Genomic DNA, 23,017 nt, shown 5'->3' on the forward strand with positions numbered 1-23,017 from the left:
CTCCCCGCTGAGCAGGGAGCCTGATGCGGGACTCGATCCCAGGACTCCAGGATCATGACCTGAGCCGAAGGCAGTCGCTTAACCAACTGAGCCACTCAGGCGCCCTTCAGTTCTATCAGTTTCTGCCTCAAGTAGTTTTACACTGTCTTGTTAGGCATATATACATTAAGGCAAAGCTGTCCTTTAATTAGTGTATTTATGCTATTTGTATTTAATGCCATTATTGATATGTTAGGGATTAACCCTGCCATTTAGATGTTTATTTTCTCTTTGTTCTGTTTTTTATTTCTGTTTTCTTTTTCCTGCCTTACTGTGGGCCACTTGAATTTTCTTAGAATTCCAATCCATTTTGATTTATCTTTAGTGTTTTTGAATATATCTCCTTTTTCTACTTCATTCCACTTTCCAGACCATCCATTGAGTTTTTATTTTTGGCTATTATATTTTTTCATTCTTAAAATTTTCTTTTGGCTCTTATCTTCTATTTCTTTGCCAAGATTTTTTTTCTTTTCAACTTAATTCAAGCATGTCCATAATTTCTCTTTGGGACATTTTTATCATGGCTCATTAAAAATCTTTGTTAGCTAATATTAACTCTGTCTGTTGGCATCTACTGAGTGATCTTTTTTAAAAAATTTATTTTATATAAAAATCAATTAATTAACATAGTGTATTATTAGTTTCAGAGGTAGATTTTAGTGATTCTCCAGTTGCATATCACACCCACTCCTCATTACATCAAGTTCTTAATGCCTGTCACCCACCCCCAACCCACCTCCCCTCCAGCAACCCTCAGTTTCTTTCCTATAGTTAAGAGTCTCTTATGGTTTGTCTCCCTCTCTGATTTTATCTTATATTTTTCCCTCCCTTCCCCTATGTTCATCTGTTCTGTTTCTTAAATTCCACGTATGAGTGAAATCATAGTATAGTTGTCTTTCTCTGATTGACTTATTTCACTTAGCATAATACCCTCTAGCTCCATCCATGTCATTGCAAATGGTAAGATTTCATTTTTTTTTGATGACTGAGTAATATTCCATTGTGTGTGTGTGTGTGTGTGTGTGTGTGTGTGTGTATACACACCACATTTTCTTTATCCATTCATTTGTCAATGGACCTCTGGGCTCTTTCCATATTTTGGCTATTGTGGACCTTGCTGCTATAAACATTGGGGTGCAGGGGCCCCTTCAAATCACTATGTTTGTATCCTTTGGATAGATACCTAGTATAGTGCCATTGCTGGATCTACTGAGTGATCTTCATTGAAGTTGAGATTTTCCTGGTTCTCAGTATGACTAGTCATTTTTTTTTTCAATTAAAATCTGACATTTGGGGTTATTGTGTTATGACACTCTGGATCTTCTGTTTTGGTTGGCTTTTTCACACTGCTTCTGCAGGAGAAGGCATGGGTACTGCCTCAATAAAAATCAGGTAGGAGTGGAATTCCAGGTTCCCCACTTAGTATGTGTTGACATGAGGAGAGGCTGTGGTCCTGCTGGGCAGCAGTGAGAGTTCTGGCTTTCCACTATGCTTCCATCCATGTAATCCTGGCCAGAAGGGGTAGGATTGAATCATTACAGCCTCTTCCATGACTTCCACTGACATAAGGAGTATGCAGGGGGGTTCTCCTTACTACTTGGTGTTGGTTTAGGTCCTGACTCTCTGCTAGGCCTCCTCTGATAGCACCGTAGGTGGAAGAAGTGTCTCATTTTCACCTTAGAGGGGTGAAAGTCCAGGCTCCACACATGGTCTCTCCTGTCACTGTTATTGGTCACCTCATTATCCTTGCAGAGATGAAAGTTCTGATTACTTATTTAGCCTTTTCCAACACATCCTTCATCCTTGTGTGTATGTGTTTGTGTGTGTGTGTATGTGTGTGTGTGTGTTTGTAAAGGGGAGGGTTTGGGGCACCTTGTTATAGCCTGTCAAGGGTCAAATTCTAGACTCCTTTCTTGGTCCTTGCTGATGAGAGTAGAGTTGAGAGCAAAAGTCTTACTCTGTGGTGTTTTACTAGTGTAGTAGTGCATATTTCCTAAAAGTTTCTAGGCAGCCCCTCACCTTGTCCTTTAGATAAACCATTGTTGTTGGGGCTCTTCTTGTCTGTGATTGTTGTCATTTCCAGGTTACTGGCTTTTCTATCTCCATGGACACCACAGGATGGGGGCTGAATGGTACCATCTGGTGGTAATGAAAGTCTTACCTCCCTTTCTTCCCAGACACCACCTAGCATGGGTGCTGGAGTGGTCCATGGAGTCTGGTGAAGGGAATCTAGGCTCCTCACTCAGACTTTGTTGAAATCTTCTTCTGTGGTGTTTGTCTAAACATTTTCTGTCATGATGGACTATTCCTTTCCTGGCACTTTGTCTAGATTGACCTGTGTTTGTTGCCATTTTCTGGTTAATCTCTAGCATCAAGTATAAGATGAATGAGGTGAAAAGAAAACTCAGAGAACTCCCCACTGTGCCATTACTTGGGATCCAAGCTCCCTAGTTGGTCTGCCTCTTCTATTTATCTTTCTGAAGCTGCTTCTGTTTATTTCATAGATAATCTCCAGGGATTTTAGTTGTGATTGAAGAAAGCAGAAGTTCACTATATCTAATTATATACTGAAGGAAAAGCTGACCAGGTTTGCTAATGGATTGGGTGTGGGGTGTGAGGGGAAAGAGCAAGGTCAATGGTGACCCTTTTTTGTCTTTACCAACCAGAGGAATGCTGCTGCTATTATTAGAGATGCAGAAGGCCGAGGTAGAGCTGGTTTTTAAGAGGAAGATTTGGTGGGTTTTGGACATGTCAAGTTGAGGCTGCACAGTGCAGATGTTTTGTAGGCTCTTGGATCACAGAATCTAGTGTTAAAGGTGGAGGTCTGGGCAGGCATTGCACCTTAGGGAGTCATTGTGTGGAGATATATTTAAAACTATGGGACAAGGTGAGACCATTTGGGGAGTGAGGGGGTCAGTCCACAGACTGAGCCCAGGGATGCTCTATGGTTAAATTCTTCTCAGAGGAGAGAGTGGTAAGTTTGGTCAAGTGCTGCCAAGAGGCAGTGTGAGGTATGGCCTGTGGTCTGACCACTGGGCTGAATGGTCTGCCCCCAGAACTTTACCTCCCATTTCCCAAGCTGGGTTTCCTTCCTCGAAGACTCACTACTCTTATTTCCCTTTAAACAGATTACAGTTTTTGCACTCCCTTCTTTCTTTCTTCCATCTGTAAGTCATAATATGTAAATGATAAGCACAAATATTGCTTGATAAATTCCACTGCTGGCATGAGGAATTAGAACCAATGAATTTATCAGTAACTGGAACCATAAATTTCTCAGAGACACCATCACAATTTCTTCAAAGCTATTTTTTTCTATCGTTATTTCTTTTTTTTGCTTATTTAAACCTACTAATCTATTAACAGGTGTATAAAAAAGAAACATTTTACTTTTTTTTTTTTTTTAGAGAGGGAGAGAAAGGTGGGAGGGACAGAGGGAGAAAGAGAGAGATAATCTTAAGTAGGCTCCACGTTGGGTGGAGCCCAATGCGGGGCTGGATCTCACAATCCTGAGATCATGAACTGAGCCGAAATCAAGAGTCAGATGCTTAAATGACTGAGCCACCCAGGTGCCCCAACATTTTATTTATCTTATTAAAAATCAAAGATATCACAACAGAATGGCTTACTTCATTTCTTATTACAAGTTAAATGGATTGAGGGGAGCATATGTGGAGCCCCTACTATGTGCCATCTTTGTGCTAGCCCACCTTACTTGATATTACATATATTGGTCCCTTAGATCGGGTGACAGCACTGAGGTAGGATTTATTTCTGCCATTTCAAAGCCAAGGAAACTGTGAGTGTTTAGGTTTCTCAATCCAAAGATCATGCTCTGCGATGAGCTGCTTGCATTTCCATAACCACCTTCCTGATAATATTGTAGGGGAAATTATGTTTCAATATATATACCTTAAAGCAAAATCCATTGGTTAATTAGAGAAGAATTGGTAAGTTCTATCATTTCACTTTTTAGTTTCGGTATGGCGAGTCAATGTCAGTTTTTCTTTTACTACTTATTACTCTTTACAAACAAGTTTAGGGGTATAGAAGTAAAATCAAAGTGACTTTTAAATGTAATTATTTAAAAATATGATTGATCTTTGGAGTGTTTCCCCTAGTACCAAATTCATTACATCAGGTTTATGAATGGCCAAGGCTATTCTTCACATCCAGAAGCATTGATTTAGTATCCTTAAGTGAAGTGATACATTTATGGAAAACAAAGTGTTAACTTGTTTCCAGAGCAACAGCTGTTGTTATGCAATATGGACGGTATTTGCTTAACAGTTTGCTGTGTTAAGTAGCTAGAGAGGGAAGTTTTCCAAAGATGGATCCCATCACTGCAAATAAATAAATAAAACCAAATCCCCCACTAGATCATGTACAGAGTAGCTATGGGGATGCTATGTTTGATCTTTTCAATGATTTTCTGCTTAAAATGGGCAGTTTTGGAATGTGGTCCTTTCAAGCGGAGACTTGGAAGTTCAATCTGTGCAGTTCATTATCAAAGGGAAATATTGACCATCTACTTACTGGGACTCTAACCAGAAGAGCTGGAAGTGACTTCTGAGACTACTGCCTTTTTATCAAGAATCAAACAGCAAATTAGGGAGGCTGGTTAAGTAACTCGCTTCTAAGGAACACACAGCAAATAGTTGGTAGGTCGGTGAGAACTCAAGGCTGCCAGTAGGCATTTCTGCCACATTCCTTCAGATTGACTGCTAGAAGAGGCCAAGTCAGGGAAAGATGCCCAGGAGGGTTTTATGTACTATACTTGGTGAATGCCGACTTTGAACACCAAAGGGCATGTTTCCTGCTAAGTGGAGGAAATATGACTGGCAGTCTGTTCATGAACAAGCTAAGTGTGAACGTTTGTTCTGGAGTAAAATGAGGCTTTGCCCTGCCGGAGATGCCAGCTGTGTCCCAGCTATCTTGTCTGTCCCCACGCGACTCTCCTCTTCACTGGCTGTGCTAGTTAGCACTCCTCGCATGCGTGGTTCCCATCCCAGACTGTGCAGGTCCTTCTCCTCAGCTGACCATGTATTTTTCCCAGGCATTTGCTAGCAGGGACAGGCCACTACTTGCCTGCACATCCCTTTCACCTCAGCAGCTGGTGATTGCTCTCATCTCAATACCTTTATTTTCTTCCTAGAAACTTTGCAGCTTCATTTCTTTTTTATTCTAATTCCTCCATAAGGTTTCCTTGTCCATTTCATTTTCCCCACAGGGCAGGGTGGTTTCCATGAGGTATCATCAGATTTTTTTGGTGGCTTTATCATAATATTTTATTCCTTCAGGGGAAAAAAAAATCAGGAAAATACAAATTTCTATAAGAAAGAAAATGGAGTATGTGTTTTTCTCTTTTTCTCTTTGTCTGTCTTTCTCACTGAAAACACTGCCCCCACAAACCAGACTGCAAATCTCTTGCCAGTGGTTGGATTATTAATAGATAGAAGCTTCATGTGGACAAAAAGCCTATTTGATTTAACTTAATCAGTGATTTTTCATATCATTTGTAGGGGAAGTTTCACATAACATAGGCCAAAAATGTTCCACTGGAAAATGACTGTATCATACATGGACCATTGTGATCTACCTCCTTTCTTTCTCTAGCCACTTCCCCTGCCACCAAAGTTTCTCTCTGTGCCTTCACACTAAGCTCCTTGCACACACCTGCTTTTCCTCCACCATAAGATAGGTATTGTTATTATCATCTGTTGGGGAAGGAAACTAAGGCATGGAGAGGCTAATAACTTGCTCAAGGTCACACACCCAGTATAGGGTATTCCACCTCTCGAGTCTAGCTACACTGCTAGTGGTTCTACGCTCTCCTGCCTTTTGGTGGAGATGAGGATGTAACTCCACTATGTCCCTTCAAGGAGGGAGAGAGGTTGACTGGATCTCAAGTGACAAGTAGGAAGCCTTATTCATTCTAGTGAGGGGAAACAGGACTATCAAAGCCTAGAGGCATAAGAGCATTTCCCCCCAGGAAACTTTGGTAAAATTTCAGCATTTCTGGAGGATCAGGTGAGAGGAGCCAGAGTGGGAGGGATTTCAGCCTGGAGGGCTTCGATGCAGGAATGCCAGTTTATTTGGAAAAAACAACAACAAAAAAATACCACAATGAATACAGAAACTAATGGTGTTTGAGACTGAGCTCAGACAGCCCTGAGTTCAAATCTTGACCTTGTCATTTACTGGCTACTTAATTTTTGGAACTTTCCTTAGCCTCTCCAGCCTTATGGGTAAACTACAGAGTAGGGATTGCTGTGATGACAGAGGAAACCTGTGGAAAGGCTGAGCCACTGCATAGCGTACGGCACCTTCACAGTCAAGTTGACAGTTCCAGAGAGACCCAAGAGTCCAGAGCCATAAATTTCTCAGGGACACCATCACAATTTCTTCAAAGCTATCTTTGGAGTGTTTCCCCTAGTACCAAATTCTAATTCCTCCATAAGGAGGAATTTTAACTTTAACTTTATTTAACTTTATTTAATTTTAACTTTAACTCAACCTGGCTGCACATTCCTTTCTCCTAGGGGGCTTTAAAAAATATGATTACATGTGCCCACCCTGAGAGATTCTCACCTAGATGGACTGGGTTAGAATCCTGGCTTGGGTATGATGTTAAAATCCTCCAGGCAACTCTGATGCTCAGGCAGGGATGGAGGCTGCCAATCTAGGCCCTCTGAGGCAGCAGGGGTCAGAAGAAGACCTTGGAGCTGGAGGCTAATCTGATCCCCTGTATTAGGATCTGAGTGTCTTTGTATATAATATCTCTGTAGGGAAGGAAAACACTTTATTCTATCCCCTTAGGTTCAGTGACTGTGACCCTGCAAAATAGACTATAAAAAGACAGAGGAAGATGAGAAAAGGTTTATTAGTATGAAGGTACATGGAAGTCTTCATAGAGAAATGAAGAGCCAAAGAAGCAGATAGGCCTGAGAGCTTATACGCCTTTTTGACAAAGAATGATGAATGTGGTGATGTGACAAGACAGAAGAGAAAGGGGTTTCGGCATGGGGTGGCAAAGTAGGAAAGTGACTAGGAAATATATGGGGGATGTTGGGGGCAATAAGGGTACTTTGGTAGATTTGTTTGCAGACACACCTTGGTCCCAACTTGCTCTCTTCTTTGCGGCCATCAAACTCCCCCCAGAAGAGTAGACTTGTGGCAGTCCTCATTTCTCAAGAATTTCTGCTTTTAGTCAGAAAAGGAAAACTCCCCACAGGTTTCTTTCTGCATTCACTAATTCTCATTTGCTTCTAGCTCAAAATAATCTACCCAAAGTGGCATATTTTGGGGTGACACATTCTGATCCCCTTCACCTCACTTTGGAGTGCCTCTAGTTCCTCACTCCTGTGAACTTGAGCTGGCCAGCTGCTCCTATGATCAGGCTGCACTGTATGAATGCTGCTGTTACCATGGCCACCACCCCTTCTGCCTCTAATACTGCAAAGTCCTGCAGCCAGCAAGCCTCCCCTCCTTACCCCCCAAGATCGTTAGGAGAAATGAGATAGTGACCATGGATGCACTCTCAAGCCTGGAAAGATCTTGAAACCATGTGAAGAAACCCACGCTTCTCCTGCTGCAGGGACTTTGCCAAGGTCACAGCCAGCATGGGAGGTGAAGCCTCTGCCCCACCTAGCCAAGACACTCCTTCCTCTCAGCTATTCCTTCACTGCCCGCGTTTGCAGTAGGGAGGTAAATAAATTCCATCAGGCCTTTCAATGTTCTTTTTGTTCTGAAAAAAAAAAAAAAATCAATGGACCATGGAGAGCACGTGACTTGGCTTGGCACGTCCACAGTTGTGAAGCTCAGATGCGGACACACTATACAGCCTGTCCTTCTGCTTTGGTGAAGGCATGACTGTATTTTTAGACCTGCCCAACGCTGCCAAGACAAGTAGTGTATGGAGATGCAGGACAGGCTTGCTGGCCTGTGTAACAGAAGCGTCTTGCCTAAAGCTACGGCAACATATGCTGGAGGTTCTCATTTGCTGCTGAGGATGGTGGAGGGGGGTGGCGTGTTTTGTTTTGGCTTCTTATAAAACATTTTATAGCACTTCACACTGTGTGCTCGAGGATGTGTCGAAACATAGGATTAGCTTTATGAACTAGCTTTGTGAGGTGTCTGAGGCAAGATAGCAAGTTTTGAAAAATGAATAACACTTAAGTTTATCTTTAAACTGCAAATACAATATTTACATTTTTATATACACAATAAAATAATTTATCAAAACACTACGAATTTGGAATTGTGATCATTTGGGTTGACTTTTTCCCTCTATACTCTGTATGGAAGGTTGGTTGTGTACATTATAATATTACAGAATCAAGAGGAGATTTGTCAATATCTTAACAGAACAAACTGTTCTGGCATACAAATGAAAATATCCATGAAAACAGGGTTTATTCTTGCTGGTTTCTCACCTCCTGTAACAAGAGCTTATCACTAAAGTTGATTTCATCTCTATCCCGACTTCCCGGCTTTAGGCCCCACTTGGGTAACTAGAGTAACTACCTAACTAGTTTTCTGTGTTCTGTTCTTTTTCCTGCCAGTTTATTCTCTGGACAGCGACAGGAGTGGTATTCGGATACCAATATGGCTATCATTGCTGATAACTGACCTTCAGGTGCTCCGTAGGACCAGTATGATAAGGACCAACTCTTTCTAAGTGGCGCATGAGACCATGACTACCTTTCTGTCCCGCGCTTCCTGGTCCCTTCATCCACACGGGCGGCAGCTGCAGGGAGCTGTTTTCTATTTCCCAATCCATGGAACTCTTTCCTACTCCGATTGGGTTGAACTTCCTCCTGCCTTCTGCCAGTTCAACTATAATCAGAACTGTAGTAGGGCTTTACTCATGACCATTCGGCTCTGAAATAGTGGCTTCTCAGGACAGTTGTCCATCTGGCTCTGTGAAGTGCTGTGCATGCCTTTGCTGGGGCACCTATCACCCAGTGTTAAACTTACTTGTTTTTCCCTCACTGGACTGAACTTGTGAGGACAAGGCTTATGTCTTACTCTAGCAGTCTTTGGTGCTTAGAGAGCCATTGAAGTATGTTTGCTAAGTTAAGTGACTTATGGTTGTCAACCACACACCTATTTGCCAAGCAAGCCTGGCAGGGTCTCTCTTTGTGGTCCCTTGGGAGACACTGGCTTGAATTGCTGGATGGGTGTGAATGGCTGGGAATGGAACTTCTTATAAAATAATCCAGAGTTAAAACTTCAGGCTGCTTCTATGCATCATCAAAATTAATGTGTTTTAGGGCACGTTTATTACATTCTTAGTGGAAAAAGAAATACCGTAGGGTTTTATTTTCTAACCTTGTAGATGGATTTTGGAGGAAATAATAATTCTGCCATTAGCTTCCCGTTTGTGGTCCATGGTAATCTGCACACATGCAAAAATGTGTGTGCGTGCACTCACACACACACACACACACGCATACCTGTGCACACATATTGATGTATGCAATTAATAGTCTGCTTTATTTCATGGCCGTCATTGTCCTACAGTTTGGGATGATTTTTATGTTTCCTCCCTGAAGGATGCTTAATAGATGTCTCCCTACACTTCCTAATTATGTCACTTTGGAATTTGATCTTTTAGGTATATCCAAGTTATGAACTCCTTTTGATGTATGTTTCAATCTGAAATTTGAATTTGCAGTGCCATTAATATTCTTTATGTTAGATACTTTTTATGAGTAAAACACATTGTGGACAAAGTTTTGCATTCCATATACACTCTTATTTAATAAACTAGACAATCTCTAATGACTTGATGTGTCTTTGCTTCATGAAAAAGCAAAAGGATAGTCCTCAAATGAAAACTAGAAAAATACTGTATGTTAGTGAAAACATTATAAAAATATGAAGTGACATATATGGAATATACTGAGAGGACATTTCAGGATACCCTGGGCTGATGGTTTTTAATCTAGATCTATAAGGATGAAGTTAGTTGGTAGTGAAAGAAATACTGTAAGTTGGTAGTGAAAGAAATACTGTAAGGGTAAAAGCTTAATCTATTTAGGAAAATGAACTGGATGCTCTAGAAGAACCACTTCTATAACATCTGTTGTTAGAGTAATTACTACTCATCCTCATTACAACACCCGAGCAAGGAGCACTTTGTTAGGTCAATTCACCAATTTATTTAGAATCAACAGAACTTCAATGCTTTGAAAGTAGTCATTAATTCTGGCCTTTCACAGATTCAGATGATGCTTTCTTTTAATTAACCCAAATTGTGATGATATAGATTACATGTAAATCTATTTACGTTGTAAATCTTGCTTCCTGTTCTAGAAGGAATTAATAGAAATCCAATATTGTTTAAGTTAATTGAATTGTACTTAGTGGTACAAATGGGTTTTTAGAGATGTTTTCACTTGGCACAGTCCAAAGGTTTCAAAGACAAAACTTCACAGTTTTTACGGCTCCTATAAGGAACAAGAAAATGAATGAAGTATTCTCTGAGATATATTCATGATCTAGGGGTCTTAAACAGTACAAACCACTAACCAAACACAAACATCCTCCCTGCCAAAATTTCAAAGGTGTAGATATATTAGAACTAAAACTTGTCCCCATCCTAGATTCCTAGATCCATGAGATTAATAGATACGTTTTATGTGTTAACTACATTGTTGACAAGGACATTTTGTTACAGAGTGAGTACAAATTAGTAATAGTAATAGCAAATATATGTGAGTACTTACTGTATGCAGCTACTTTCCTTGTATTTTCTCAATTCTTTCTATAAGCTTATGTGAAGTGTATCGTTTTCCTTTTAGAAAACTGTGGTCTGTCAGAGTCACACAATTAGTGGAAGGACCCCAGTATCATGTTTGACTCTCAAAACACATATACTTCATTAACTTTATGTTGAAGAATCTCTGATTGCCTAATTACTGAGGCAGAGAAGAACTCTACCCAATTCCACAGGACGATTCTGAATTACAAGTGAGCACTTTAATTCTGGAATCAAAGTGTGCCACATATGCAAACTAGGTAACAAAATTAGCTAAGGAACAGGAAGTTCCACAAAATTTTGAAATAGGCTTGAAGTTATGCACTTTTGAATGCTGAAGCACAAGCAGAAAAATAAAGCACACAGTATCTGCAATAAGGAGTCTCTCTTGGAAGCAATTTCTGTATGGTCACAACTCTCAGGCAGCGAGGTTCCCCCTTCCCTTAAATGCAGATCTGTTGCTCTTACCTTTTCCAGGGACTCAGAATTGAAAGTCAGCCTATTTTGTTAGAGCAAAGGACAGGACAGGAACTGGCAGCTGTCAGGAACAACAGCATCTCTGAGGAGCATCCATCCACATTTCTGTTTTCTCTCTTTTACTCTTTCCCTCATCAGGTGCTTTCTCTCCTTCTTTCAGTCTGTCTTTCTTTTCTCTGTGTAGAGGCGTGTCCTGCTGTTTTTGTCCTCTCTGTGGCCTGCTTCATAATGCCTGCCCTCTTGTCTGCGTATGGCTCTTCTGGACCCAGCGACCAGTGCTTCTTTTTAACTTCAACCTTGCTACCAATCACCTCATGTTTCCAGTTTTCCAATTCTCCAGGGATCACAATGATTAGCCCAACTCATCTTTACAAAACGTAGGTCATAAGACATGGATCAGAGGTCACTGTGTTGGAGCTGTCTTTGTGTTAGGTATCTGACCCCATTTGTTTGTATTTTGGGTATTTAGGAGTAGAGTCGCATGTTCTAAAACATGGCCAACGCCTTCTTAGAGGTTAGTGGACAAGGAAACTTCCCATGGAAGATAGTGTGTCAAACACAACTTCTCTACTGCGCTTTGTGCAGGAATCTAAAGGGATTTCCAAATGTCGATGGTGCATAAAAGCAGCATACAAGGCTCTCTGAGGGAAATAATTCACTTTCCTATTACTGAACACAGTACCACCTGCTGTGTAGTGTTCATGCAATTTAAATAATAATGTAAATAAAAGCAACCACAAAATAAATGCCATTCATTGATTTCTTATTTTATGTCACACACTTCACATACATTATTAATAATTCTTCCAGTAACCCTGAAGGATGGATACAAACATCTGCATTTTACAGAAGAGATAGTTGTTCGGGAAGCTTAAGTAACTGGCCCAAGGTAACATCACATGTAAGTGCTAATTAACTGAGGTTACTCTGATTTGAAAACCTTCATGTCTATACCATATTGTGCTGACAATATAGTTTTGTATTTCAACAGTCAAGAATATTTTAAAGAAATTAAGATGAGAAAAATACTAGGTAATATTTATGCAGATATTCACCTTTTCTGTTTCTCTTCCTTTATTCCTCAAGTTTCAAGTGAACCCTGGTGTCATTTCTTTCAACCTAAAGAAATTCCTTTTCCTATGTCTTTATAGAACAAATCTGCTTTGATAAATTGTCTTCCTCCTTGAGAAATGGCTTTTTTCCCCATCTTTATTCCTCAAAGATATTTTCACTAGAAGGAGAATTTGAGATTGATAGTTCTTTTGTTGCCTTAAAGATGTTGTTCTCCTCTCTCCTGGCTTCCAACGTATCTGATGAGAAAATGTGGTCCTTGGGATTGCTGTTCCCCTGTATTCAATATGTTTTCCCCCCTACCTGCCTGTGACTACTTTCAAAACTTTATCTAAGGTTTTCAGTAATTTTATTATTATGTGTCTAGGCTGATTTTTTACCCCCAACTTTTGTTCTTTGGAGTTTGTCGAGTTTCTTGTATCTATAAATTTATCTTTCACCAAATCTGGGAATTTTTCAGGCATAATTTCTATGAATGTTCATTTGGCACCAATATGGTCTGCCTCTGCCTTAGGGACTCCAGTGACACAATTGTGACATCTTTTGATATTTTCTCTCAAGTCTCTGAGACTCTAGCCATTTTTTAAAATGTTTTATTTATTTCTTTGAGAGAGAGAGTGAGTGAAAGAAAGAGAGAGTGCATGAGCAAAGGGAGAGGCAGAGGCAGAGGGAGAAGCAGGCTTCCCACAGAGCAGGGAGCCCGATGCAGGACTCGATCCCAGGACCCTGAGATCATGACCTGAGCCGAAGGCAGACACTTAACCGACTGAGCCACCCGGCCATCCCTAACTCTGGTCATTTTTTATTTCAATTTCTTTTCTTTCTGTTCAGATTGGATATTTTCTTTTTTTTTTTTTTAAGATTTATTTATTTGACAGAGAGACACAGCGAGAGAGGGAAAACAAGCAGGGGGAGTGGGAGAGGGAGAAGCAGGCCTCTCGCGGAGCAGGGAGCCCAATGTGGGACTCGATCCCAGGACCCTGGGATCAACCTGAGCCGAAGGCAGATGCTTAACCGACTGAGCCACCCAGGCGCCCCAAATTGGATAACTTCTGCTCTCTCAAATTCACTTGTTCTTTCTCATCTCCATTCTGCTATTGAGCTCATTTCATGGATTTTAAGTTTCAGATACTATATTTTTCACTGCAATTTAGTTCTTTTTTTTATAGACTCGATTTCTCTTTTAAGAATTTCTGTCTTTCATTTCAAGAGTGTTCACCTTAGTTCATAGAAAATGATTCTAGTATTTGCTTTAAAGTCTGTGTAATAATTCACACATCTGAACTGTCTTGACAACTGCTGATTGCTCATTCCTTTGAGATTTGGTCAGATTTTCATGGTTGTTAGTATATCACGTAATTTTGGATTATAGCCTGGACATTTTGAATATTATGTTGTTAGACCTTGCACACTGTGAAACTTCTCTGGAGAATATTGATTTGTTGTTTGAACAAGGAATCCACCTGCATGATTTGTCCTTCAAGGTTAGTTCAGTTTTCAAAGACTTTGAGGTGCTGTTTGGGTCTGTTGGGGCATGTATATCACTCAGGGCTTGCTCTGGTACTTGGGTGATGTTTATACTGTAATTCCGTTCTCAAAGCCTTCATTGTACTTCTTTGGACATTTTCTGTGCAGGTACAATTTGGAGGGTGAGCTCATCACTTGTGTAGTTTCAAACACAGAATTAAAGATTCTCTTCTCTGGTTCTCTCTCATCTGTGGGGTTTCTTCCACATCCTCAGGCTTCCAGAGCCCACTTTTCCAGTTTTCCTGGCTGGAAAGATTAGTTTCTCAGAGTTGGCCTCCTGGGCCATGGCCCAGTTTCATGCAATTGTACCATAGTACAAAGCAGTGAAAAAAAGAGGAAAACCCCCAGAGCAGTGGTTCCTTCACTCTTTGCAAGCTGGACGTCCCTTTTTCTGCTTCTATTTTTTTTTTTTAAAGGTTTATTTTTTTATTTGAGAGAGAGAGAGAGAGAGAGAGAGAGAAAATGTGGATGGGGGAGGGGCAGAGGAAGAGAATCTTCAAGCAGATTCCCTGCTGAGCACAGAGCCTAATGCAGGGGGGCTCGATGTGGGGCTCCATCCCATGAGCCAAAACCAAGAGTTGGTCACTCAACCCATTGAAACACCCAGGCACCCCATTTTTCTGCTTCAAATAGCCAAAAGGTTGAATCGTCTTTTGGGATCTTAGGTGTCCATGCCTCCCCTGGGGTAGCAGTGCAGATCTACTTTTCAGGCCTCGAGGCAGGACTGGGAGAATAAAAAGAGAAAATTTAACACGGGGACTTTCCCCAGACTCTGGCTTAGAGGGACAGCTTTTCCTGCTGATCTATCCGGAATGATGATCTTAAGTCCAGGTTTTTTGTTTTGGTTTTTGTGTTTTGCTGTTTGCACCTTTTATAAAGTTCCCAATTTGGCTTGCCTTCAGGCCAAATCCAGGAGGAGAAAAAAAGGAAAAACTCAGAAAACTCTTTGTAGCCTGTTTTATCTTTCCGTAGGGTTTGACTTCTCTCCTTAATCCACTTGCTATTTACTTTTCAGACTCCTCAGATAGTTGTTTGCCAAGTGTGCCCACGTTTTAGCTGAAGTCAGGGGAGCCACAGAATGGGCTTCTTTTTCTGTGGACTGCCTCTTAATCATGTTTTCACCCCTAGTACTTGCCACAGAGCCTACCACATGGATAGACAATTAAGTAAATGAAGGGAATACAAGTGTAAAATGTGAGGCTCACCAATGTGAAGAAAATCTTTGTGTGTGTGTGAATGAAGATGTAAAATGTGACGCTTGCCAATTCTCCAGCAAATTCTTATATGACCCGGATGGCATGTGTTTGGCTCACTGTTTGCCACTCTTCCCACACTCAAAGGTGATCAGTACTTCTCCACTGCTTGGCTCCCTGTGGAGCCTGAATGCAGCCACAGAATATTCCCAGCACCCCAAACCTGGAAACCACTGTCAGGCAAACAGCATGGGATGTGGGGTATGAGCTGGCCTTTTACCCCTGTCTTTCACATGTGTCCACACATTTGCCAGCCTTCATTTCCAATTTAAATGCAATGCCTCCTCCTCACAAATTTCCACCTTCCTATACTCTTTGCTCTAAGATTCCAGCTGATGGACACAGTTTTTTCTTTGCCAGGTGGGCTTGTGGAAAAAAATCATTTTTTTTGCTTTCTTATATAAAGTTCTATGTTTTCATTAAAAAATATAATTTGACTAATATGCTTTATGGGGCTTTCCTTCATTTACACCAAAAGGAACTTATGTTAGTGTTTTAGCCCTTGGGAAATGATGAATTTGTTTAATAGATCAGTACTTATCCCGCTCAAAAATGATCATTAGAATTCCTCTTTATTTGATTACTATGTATCACCAAACCCACAATCCATTTGTCACCAGCTGCATCCATTAATTCAGCCATGCTGGTCCATGCATAAGAGACTACTCTAACTTCTCATTTCGAGTCTTTCTTTCTTTCTTTTCTTTCTTTCTTTCTTTCTTTCTTTCTTTCTTTCTTTCTTTCTTTCTTTCTTTCTTTCTTTCTTTCTTTCTTTCGAGCGAGAATGAGATAGAGAGAGCATGAAGGGGGGAGGGTCAGAGGGAGAAGCAGACTCCCCGCTCAGCAGGGAGCCTGATGCGGGACTTGATCCTGGGACTCCAGGATCATGACCTGAGCCGAAGGCAGTCGCTCAACCAACTGAGCCACCCAGGTGCCCTCATTTCGAGTCTTTCTAAGAAAAATATTGGTAGAAAGTAGTGTGCCTTAAATATATCTGATTTAAAATCTCAGTCTATACAAACCTTTCATTTTGGTTTTGTTTGCCATTTTTCTTACCTGAAGACTATTTTCCAATAGAGTCGCAATCTAAATAGAAGTATACTTTTTTGTTAGGGGATTGAGGTGATTATTAGTTTCTAGGGGATGACAGTGGTAGTAAGAAGCAATGTTTGTAAACGTGAATGCCTTTTCATGTCTTTGTGTGTTTGGTATGAAACACCTAGCTGTGACCCAACTAGGTACTTACTCAAGGGAACTCTTTCCAAAACTTTAGAACATTTCCACTTCTAAAATGGAAAACATGGTCAGGAAAATGAGCTCCAAGAGTGTACTGAGCATGTGTGTGGTGCAAATAACAAGCATGAGTTAGTTGAAGGTTGACATCACTAAGTACAAAATTATCTAGTAAGGTTTCCTTTGGATCGTCATTCAGGACCCATGGCTTGGGATTCTGCCTAGCTGTGCCATGACTGAAATTAGAACAATAAAGAGGAAAGAAACTGACTGTGTGGTACAATCTAAGTGGGGTTCACAATCTAAATGTGGCTTTCGTTTCTCCTTTTCCCTGTGGGGTCTCCAGTTTACCGTGGTTTCTGGGCAGTCCTGATGCTTCTGGGGGTCGTCGCCGTGGTGACTGCGAGCTTTCTGATCATCTGTGCAGCCCCCTTCGCAAGCCACGTTCTCTATAAAGCCGGTGGAGGCGGGTACATTGCTGCAGGTATGTGCAAGGAAAAGGGTATGATTTCCAGCCATGGTTTTTCTCGATAGCCACATATTTTCCTTTTCTAGTTTCAGGTTTCAGGCCTCTAGTAGTAGTAATACAATGAATTCATATGCAGTTTTGCTTGAGTGCCCATTATATGCAGACCCTTCCCAGGGAATTTGCATTTTCCACGTGCTCCACAGCATTTGCTCACTGTATCCACATTGTATGAAGAGGGCACTAGAAGGGAAAGCTCTGTTCTTTAGCCTCTTTTAACCTATTTATTTTCTATCTGTAAAATGGGTTCATAGCACGTCTCTCTGTAACATCAGGATATGGGTGAACTTTTCTCTGCACTCTTTTTTTTTTGTAATTATTTTATTGTTATATTAATCACCATACATTATATCATTAGTTTTTGATGTAGTGTTTCATGATTCATTGTTTGTGCATAACACCCAGCGCTCCATGCAGAACGTGCCCTCTTTAATACCCATCACCAGGCTGACCGATCCCCCCACCCCCTCCTCTCTAGAACCCTCAGTTTGTTTTTCAGAGTCCATCGTCTCTCATGGTTCGTCTCCTCCTCTGATTTATCCCGTTCATTCTTCCCCTCCTGCTATCTTCTTCTTCTTCTTCTTTTTTTTCTTAACATATATTGCATTATTTGTTTCAGAGGTACAGATCTGTGATTCAACAGTCTTGCACAATTCACAGCACTCACCATAGCACATACCCTCCCCAATGTCTATCACCCAGCCACCCCATCCCTCCCACCCCCGACCACTCCAGCAACCCTCAGTTTGTTTCCTGAGGTTAAAAATTCCTCATATCAGCGAGGTCATATGATACATGTCTTTCCCTGATTGACTTATTTCACTCACATTGTGTATATATACCACTTCTTCTTTATCCATTGATCGGTTGATGGACATCTTGGCTCTTTCCACAGTTTGGCTATTGTGGACATTGCTGCTATAAACATTGGGGTGCACGTACCCCTTCGGATCCCTACATTTGTATCTTTGGGGTAAATACCCAGTAGTGCAATTGCTGGATCCTATGGTAGCTCTATTTTCAACTGTTTGAGGAACCTCCATACTGTTTTCCAGAGGGGTTGCACCAGCTTGCATTTCCACCAACAGTGTAGGAGGGTTCCCCTTTCTCCACATCCCCGCCAACATCCGTCATTTCCTGACTTGCTAATTTTAGCCATTCTGACTGGTGTGAGGTGGTATCTCATTGAGGTTTTGATTTGGATTTCCCTGATGCTGAGTGATGTTGAGCACTTTTTCATGTGTCTGTTGGCCATTTGGATGTCTTCTTTGGAAAAATATCTGTTCATGTCTTCTGCCCATTTCTTGATTGGAGTATTTGTTCTTTGGGTGTTGAGTTTGATAAGTTCTTTATAGATTTTGGATACTAGCCCTTTATCTGATATGTCATTTGCAAATATTTTCTTCCATTCTGTCGGTTGTCTTTTGGTTTTGTGGACTGTTTCTTCTGCTGTGCAAAAGCTTTTTATCTCGATGAAGTCCCAAGAGTTCATTTTTGCCCTTGCTTCCCTTGCCTTTGGCGATGTTTCTAGGAAGAAGTTGCTGTGGCTGAGGTGGAAGAGGTTGTTGACTGTGTTCTCCTTTAGGATTTTGATGGACTCCTGTCTCACATTTAGGTCTTTCAACCATTTGGAGTCTATTTTTGTGTGTGGTGTAAGGAAATGGTCCAATTTCATTCTTCTGCATGTGGCTGTCCAATTTTCCCAACACCATTTGTTGAAGAGACTGTCTTTATTCCATTGGACATTCTTTCCTGCTTTGTCAAAGATTAGTTGACCATAGACTTGAGGTTCCATTTCTGGGCTCTCTATTCTGTTCCATTGATCTATGTGTCTGTTTTTGTGCCAGTGCCATACTGTCTTGATGATGACAGCTTTGTAATAGAGCTGGAAGTCCGGAATTGTGTTGCCGCCAGCTTTGCTTTTCTTTTTCAACATTCCTCTGGCTATTCGAGGTCTTTTCTGGTTCCATACAAATTTTAGGATTATTTGTTCCAGTTCTTTGAAAAAAGTGGATGGTATTTTGATGGGGATTGCATTGAATGTGTAGATTGCTCTCAGTAGCATTGACATCTTCACAATGTTTGTTCTTCCAATCCATGAGCATGGAACGTTTTTCCATTTCTTTGTGTCTTCCTCAATTTCTTTCATGAGTATTTTCTAGTTTTCTGAGTACAGATCCTTTGCCTCTTTGGTTAGATGTATTCCTGGGTATCTTATTGTTTTGGGTGCAATTGTAAATGGGATCGACTCCGTAATTTCTCTCTCTTCTGTCTTGTTGTTGGTGTATAGGAATGCCACGGATTTCTGTGCATTGATTTTATATCCTACCAATTTACTGAATTCCTGTATGAGTTCTAGCAGTTTTGGGATGGAATCTTTTGGGTTTTCCACATAAAGTATCATATCATCTGTAAAGAGTGAGAGTTTGACTTCCTCCTTGCCGATTTGGATGCCTTTGATTTCTTTTTGTTGTCTGACTGTTGTGGCTAGGACTTCTAATATTATGTTGAATAGCAGTGGTGATAGTGGACATCCCTGCTGCGTTCCTGACCTTAGGGGGAAAGCTCTCAGTTTTTGCCCATTGAGAATGATATTCGCTGTAGGTTTTTCATAGATGGCTTTTATGATATTGAGGTATGTATCCTCTATCCCTATACTCTGAAGAGTTTTGATCAAGAAAGGATGCTGTACTTTGTCAAATGCTTTTTCTGCATCTATTGAGAGGATCATATGATTCTTGTTCTTTCTTTTGTTAATGCATTGTATCACATTGATTGATTTGCGGATGTTGAACCAACCTTGCAGCCCAGGGATAAATCCCACTTGGTCAAGGTGAATAATCCTTTTAATGTACTGTTGGATCCTATTGGCTAGTATTTTGGTGAGAATTTTTGCATCCATGTTCATCAAGGATATCGGTCTGTAATTCTCCTTTTTGATGGGGTATTTGTCTGGTTTGGGGATCAAGGTAATGGTGGCCTCATAAAATGAGTTTGGAAGTTTTCCTTCCATTTCTATTTTTTGGAACAGTTTTAGGAGAATAGGTATTAATTCTTCTTTATGTTTGGTAGAATTCCCCTGGGAAGCCATCTGGCCCTGGGCTTTTGTTTGTTGGGAGATTTTGGATGACTGCTTCCATTTCCTTAGGGGTTATAGGTCTGTTTAGGTTTTCTATTTCTTCCTGGTTCAATTTTGGTAGTTGATGCATCTCTAGGAATGCATCCATTTCTTCCAGGTTATCTAATTTGCTGGCATAGAGTTGCTCATAATGTGTTCTTATAACTGTTTGTATTTCTTTGGTGTTGGTTGTGATCTCTCTTCTTTCATTCATGATTTTGTTGATTTGGGTCATTTCCCTCTTCTTTTTGATCAGTCTGGCCAGGGGTTTATCAATCTTGTTAATTCTTTCAAAGAAACAGCTCCTAGTTTTATTGATCTGTTCTATTGTTCTTTTGGTTTCTATTTCATTGATTTCTCCCCTGACTTTTATTATTTCTCTTCTCCTGCTGGGTTTAGGCTTTATTTGCTGTTTTTTCTCCAGCTCCTTTAGGTGTAGGGTTAGGTTGTGTATTTGAGACCTTTCTTGTTTCTTGAGAAAGGCTTGTATTGCTATATACTTTCCTCTCAGGACTGCCTTTGCTGCATCCCAAAGATTTTGAACAGTTGTGATTTCATTTTCATTGGTTTCCATGAATTGTTTTTAATTCTTCTTTAATTTCCTGGTTAACCCATTCATTCTTTACTAGGATGCTCTTTAGTCTCCATGTATTTGAGTTCTTTCTGACTTTCCTCTTGGGATTGAGTTCTAGTTTCCAAAGCATTGTGGTCTGAAAATATGCACGGAATAATCCCAATCTTTTGTACCCGGTGAGACCTGATTTGTGACATAGGATGTGATCTATTCTGAAGAATGTTCCATGGGCACTAGAGAAGAATGTGTATTCCATTGCTTTGGATATGTCTGTGAAGTCCATTTGGTCCCGTGTGTCATTTAAAGTCTTTATTTCCTTGTTGATCTTTTGCTTAGATGATCTGTCCATTTCAGTCAGGGGGATGTTAAAGTCCCCACTATTATTGTATTGTTGTCAATGTGTTTCTTTGCTTTTGTTATTAATTGCCTTATATAATTGGCTGCTCCCATGTTACGGGCATAGATATTTACAATTGTTAGATCTTCTTGTTGGGTAGACCCTTTAAGTAAGATATGGTGTCCTTCTTCATCTCTTATTACAGTCTTTGTTTTAAAATCTAAGTTGTCTGATATAAGAATTGCCACCCCATCTTTCTTTTGGTGTCCATTAGCATGGTAAATGGTTTTCCACGCCCTCACTTTCAATCTGGGGGTGTCTTTGGGTCTAAAATGAGACTCTTGCAGACAGCATATCAATGAATCTTGTTTTTTAATCCAATCTGATAGCCTGTGTCTTTTGATTGGGGCATTTAGCCCATTTACATTCAGGGTAACTATTGAAAGATAGGAATTTAGTGCCATTGTATTGCCTGTAAGGTGACTGTTACTGTATATTGTCTCTGTTCCTTTCTGGTCTATGTCACTTTTAGGCTCTCTCTTTGCTTAGAGGACCCCTTTCAATATTTCTGGTAGGGCTTGCTTCGTGTTTGCAAATTCTTTTAGTTTTTGTTTGTTCTGGAAACTTTTGATCTCTCCTATTTTCAATGACAGCCTAGATGGATATAGTATTCTTGGCTGCATATTTTTGCCGTTTAGTGCTCTGAAGATATCCAACCTGTCATTTCTGGCCTGCCAGGTCTCTGTGGATAGGTCTGTTGCCGATCTAATGTTTCTACCATTATAGGTTACATATCTCTTCTCCTGAGATGCTTTCAAGATTTTCTCTTTGTCACTGAGACTCGTAAATTTTACTATTAGATGTTGGGGTGTTGACCCATTTTTATAGATTTTGAGAGGGGTTCTCTGTGCCTCCTGGATTTTAATGCCTGTTTCCTTCCCCCACATTAGGGAAATTCTCTGCTATCATTTGCTCCAATATACCTTCTGCCCCTCTCTCTCTTTCTTCTTCTGGGATCCCAATTATTCTAATGTTGTTTCGTCTTATCGTATCGCTTATCTCTCAAATTCTGCCCTCGTGATCCAGTAGTTGTTTATCTCTGTTTTTCTCAGCTTCTTTATTATCCATCATTTGGTCTTCTATATCGCTGATTCTCTCTTCTGCCTCATTTATCGTAGCAGTTAGTGCCCCCATTTTTGATTGCACCTCATTAATAGCCTTTTTGATTTTGACTTGGTTGGATTTTAGTTCTTTTATTTCTCCAGAAAGGGTTTCTCTAATAACTTCCATGTTTTATTTAAGCCCAGCTAGTATCTTTAAAATCTTGATTCTGAGCTCCTGGTCCGATATCACACTAATGTCCGTAATGAGTAGGTCCCTGGCAGATGGTACTACCTCTTGTTCTTTTTGTTGAGGTGATTTTTTTCATCTTGTCATTTTGTTCAGAGGAGAATAGATGAATGAGAGAACAAAATGCTAACAGGTTAACAACGTCCCCAGAAAATATACTCTAAACAAATCAGAAAAGATCTGATACCAGGGGAAAAGAAAGGGAAAGAAAGAAAAAAGAAAGAGAGGAATAAAAAAGCAAAAGAAAAAGATCAAAACAAACAAAAACAGAACAAAACAAAAAAAAAACAGAATATGATCAAATATGATCAGGCTGGTGCATAGATCAGTGCCACACACTAGATTTTGGGTGTATTTTGGTCTGTTAGAAGAAAGTGCCTCCTAAAATTTTAAAGAAAGAAAGACTTATATATGTACAAAATAAGGGTTGATACAATGAAGGGATGGAATATGACTGTAAAAATGAAAATTATAAAAAATTTTAAAAAAGGAATTGATCAGAAGGTGTTTGAAAAAATAAAGAAGAGGTTTTAAAAAAAAGGAATGAAAGAAAGAAAAGAAAAGGGGAGAGAATGTGATCAGGCAGGAGACTAGAACAAAGCCATACACTAGAGATTTAGGGTATATTTTGATATATTAGAAGAAACTGTATCTCAAAATTTTAAAGAGAGAACAACTTATATATATTTGCCAAAGTAAAGGTAACTACTATGAAGGGATAGACTGTGACTCTAAAGATGAAAAATA

At 40.2% G+C, this 23,017-nt stretch overlaps 1 protein-coding gene across 1 annotated transcript in view; it reads left to right on the plus strand.

The window, feature by feature from the left end:
- The window catches only part of TMEM182 (transmembrane protein 182), a 76,237-nt gene that overhangs the window by 27,634 nt on the left and 25,586 nt on the right, over positions 1–23,017 (plus strand). The window contains exon 4 of the mRNA XM_028104031.1: positions 16,712–16,849. Within this exon, the coding sequence (XP_027959832.1) occupies positions 16,712–16,849 (138 nt within the window). The remainder of the gene's footprint in view (positions 1–16,711; positions 16,850–23,017) is intronic.

This window comes from Eumetopias jubatus, unplaced genomic scaffold (assembly GCF_037043125.1).
Source record: "Eumetopias jubatus isolate StellerSeaLion01/CBP00866 unplaced genomic scaffold, mEumJub1_p1.0 scaffold_9, whole genome shotgun sequence".
NCBI lineage: Eukaryota > Metazoa > Chordata > Mammalia > Carnivora > Otariidae > Eumetopias > Eumetopias jubatus.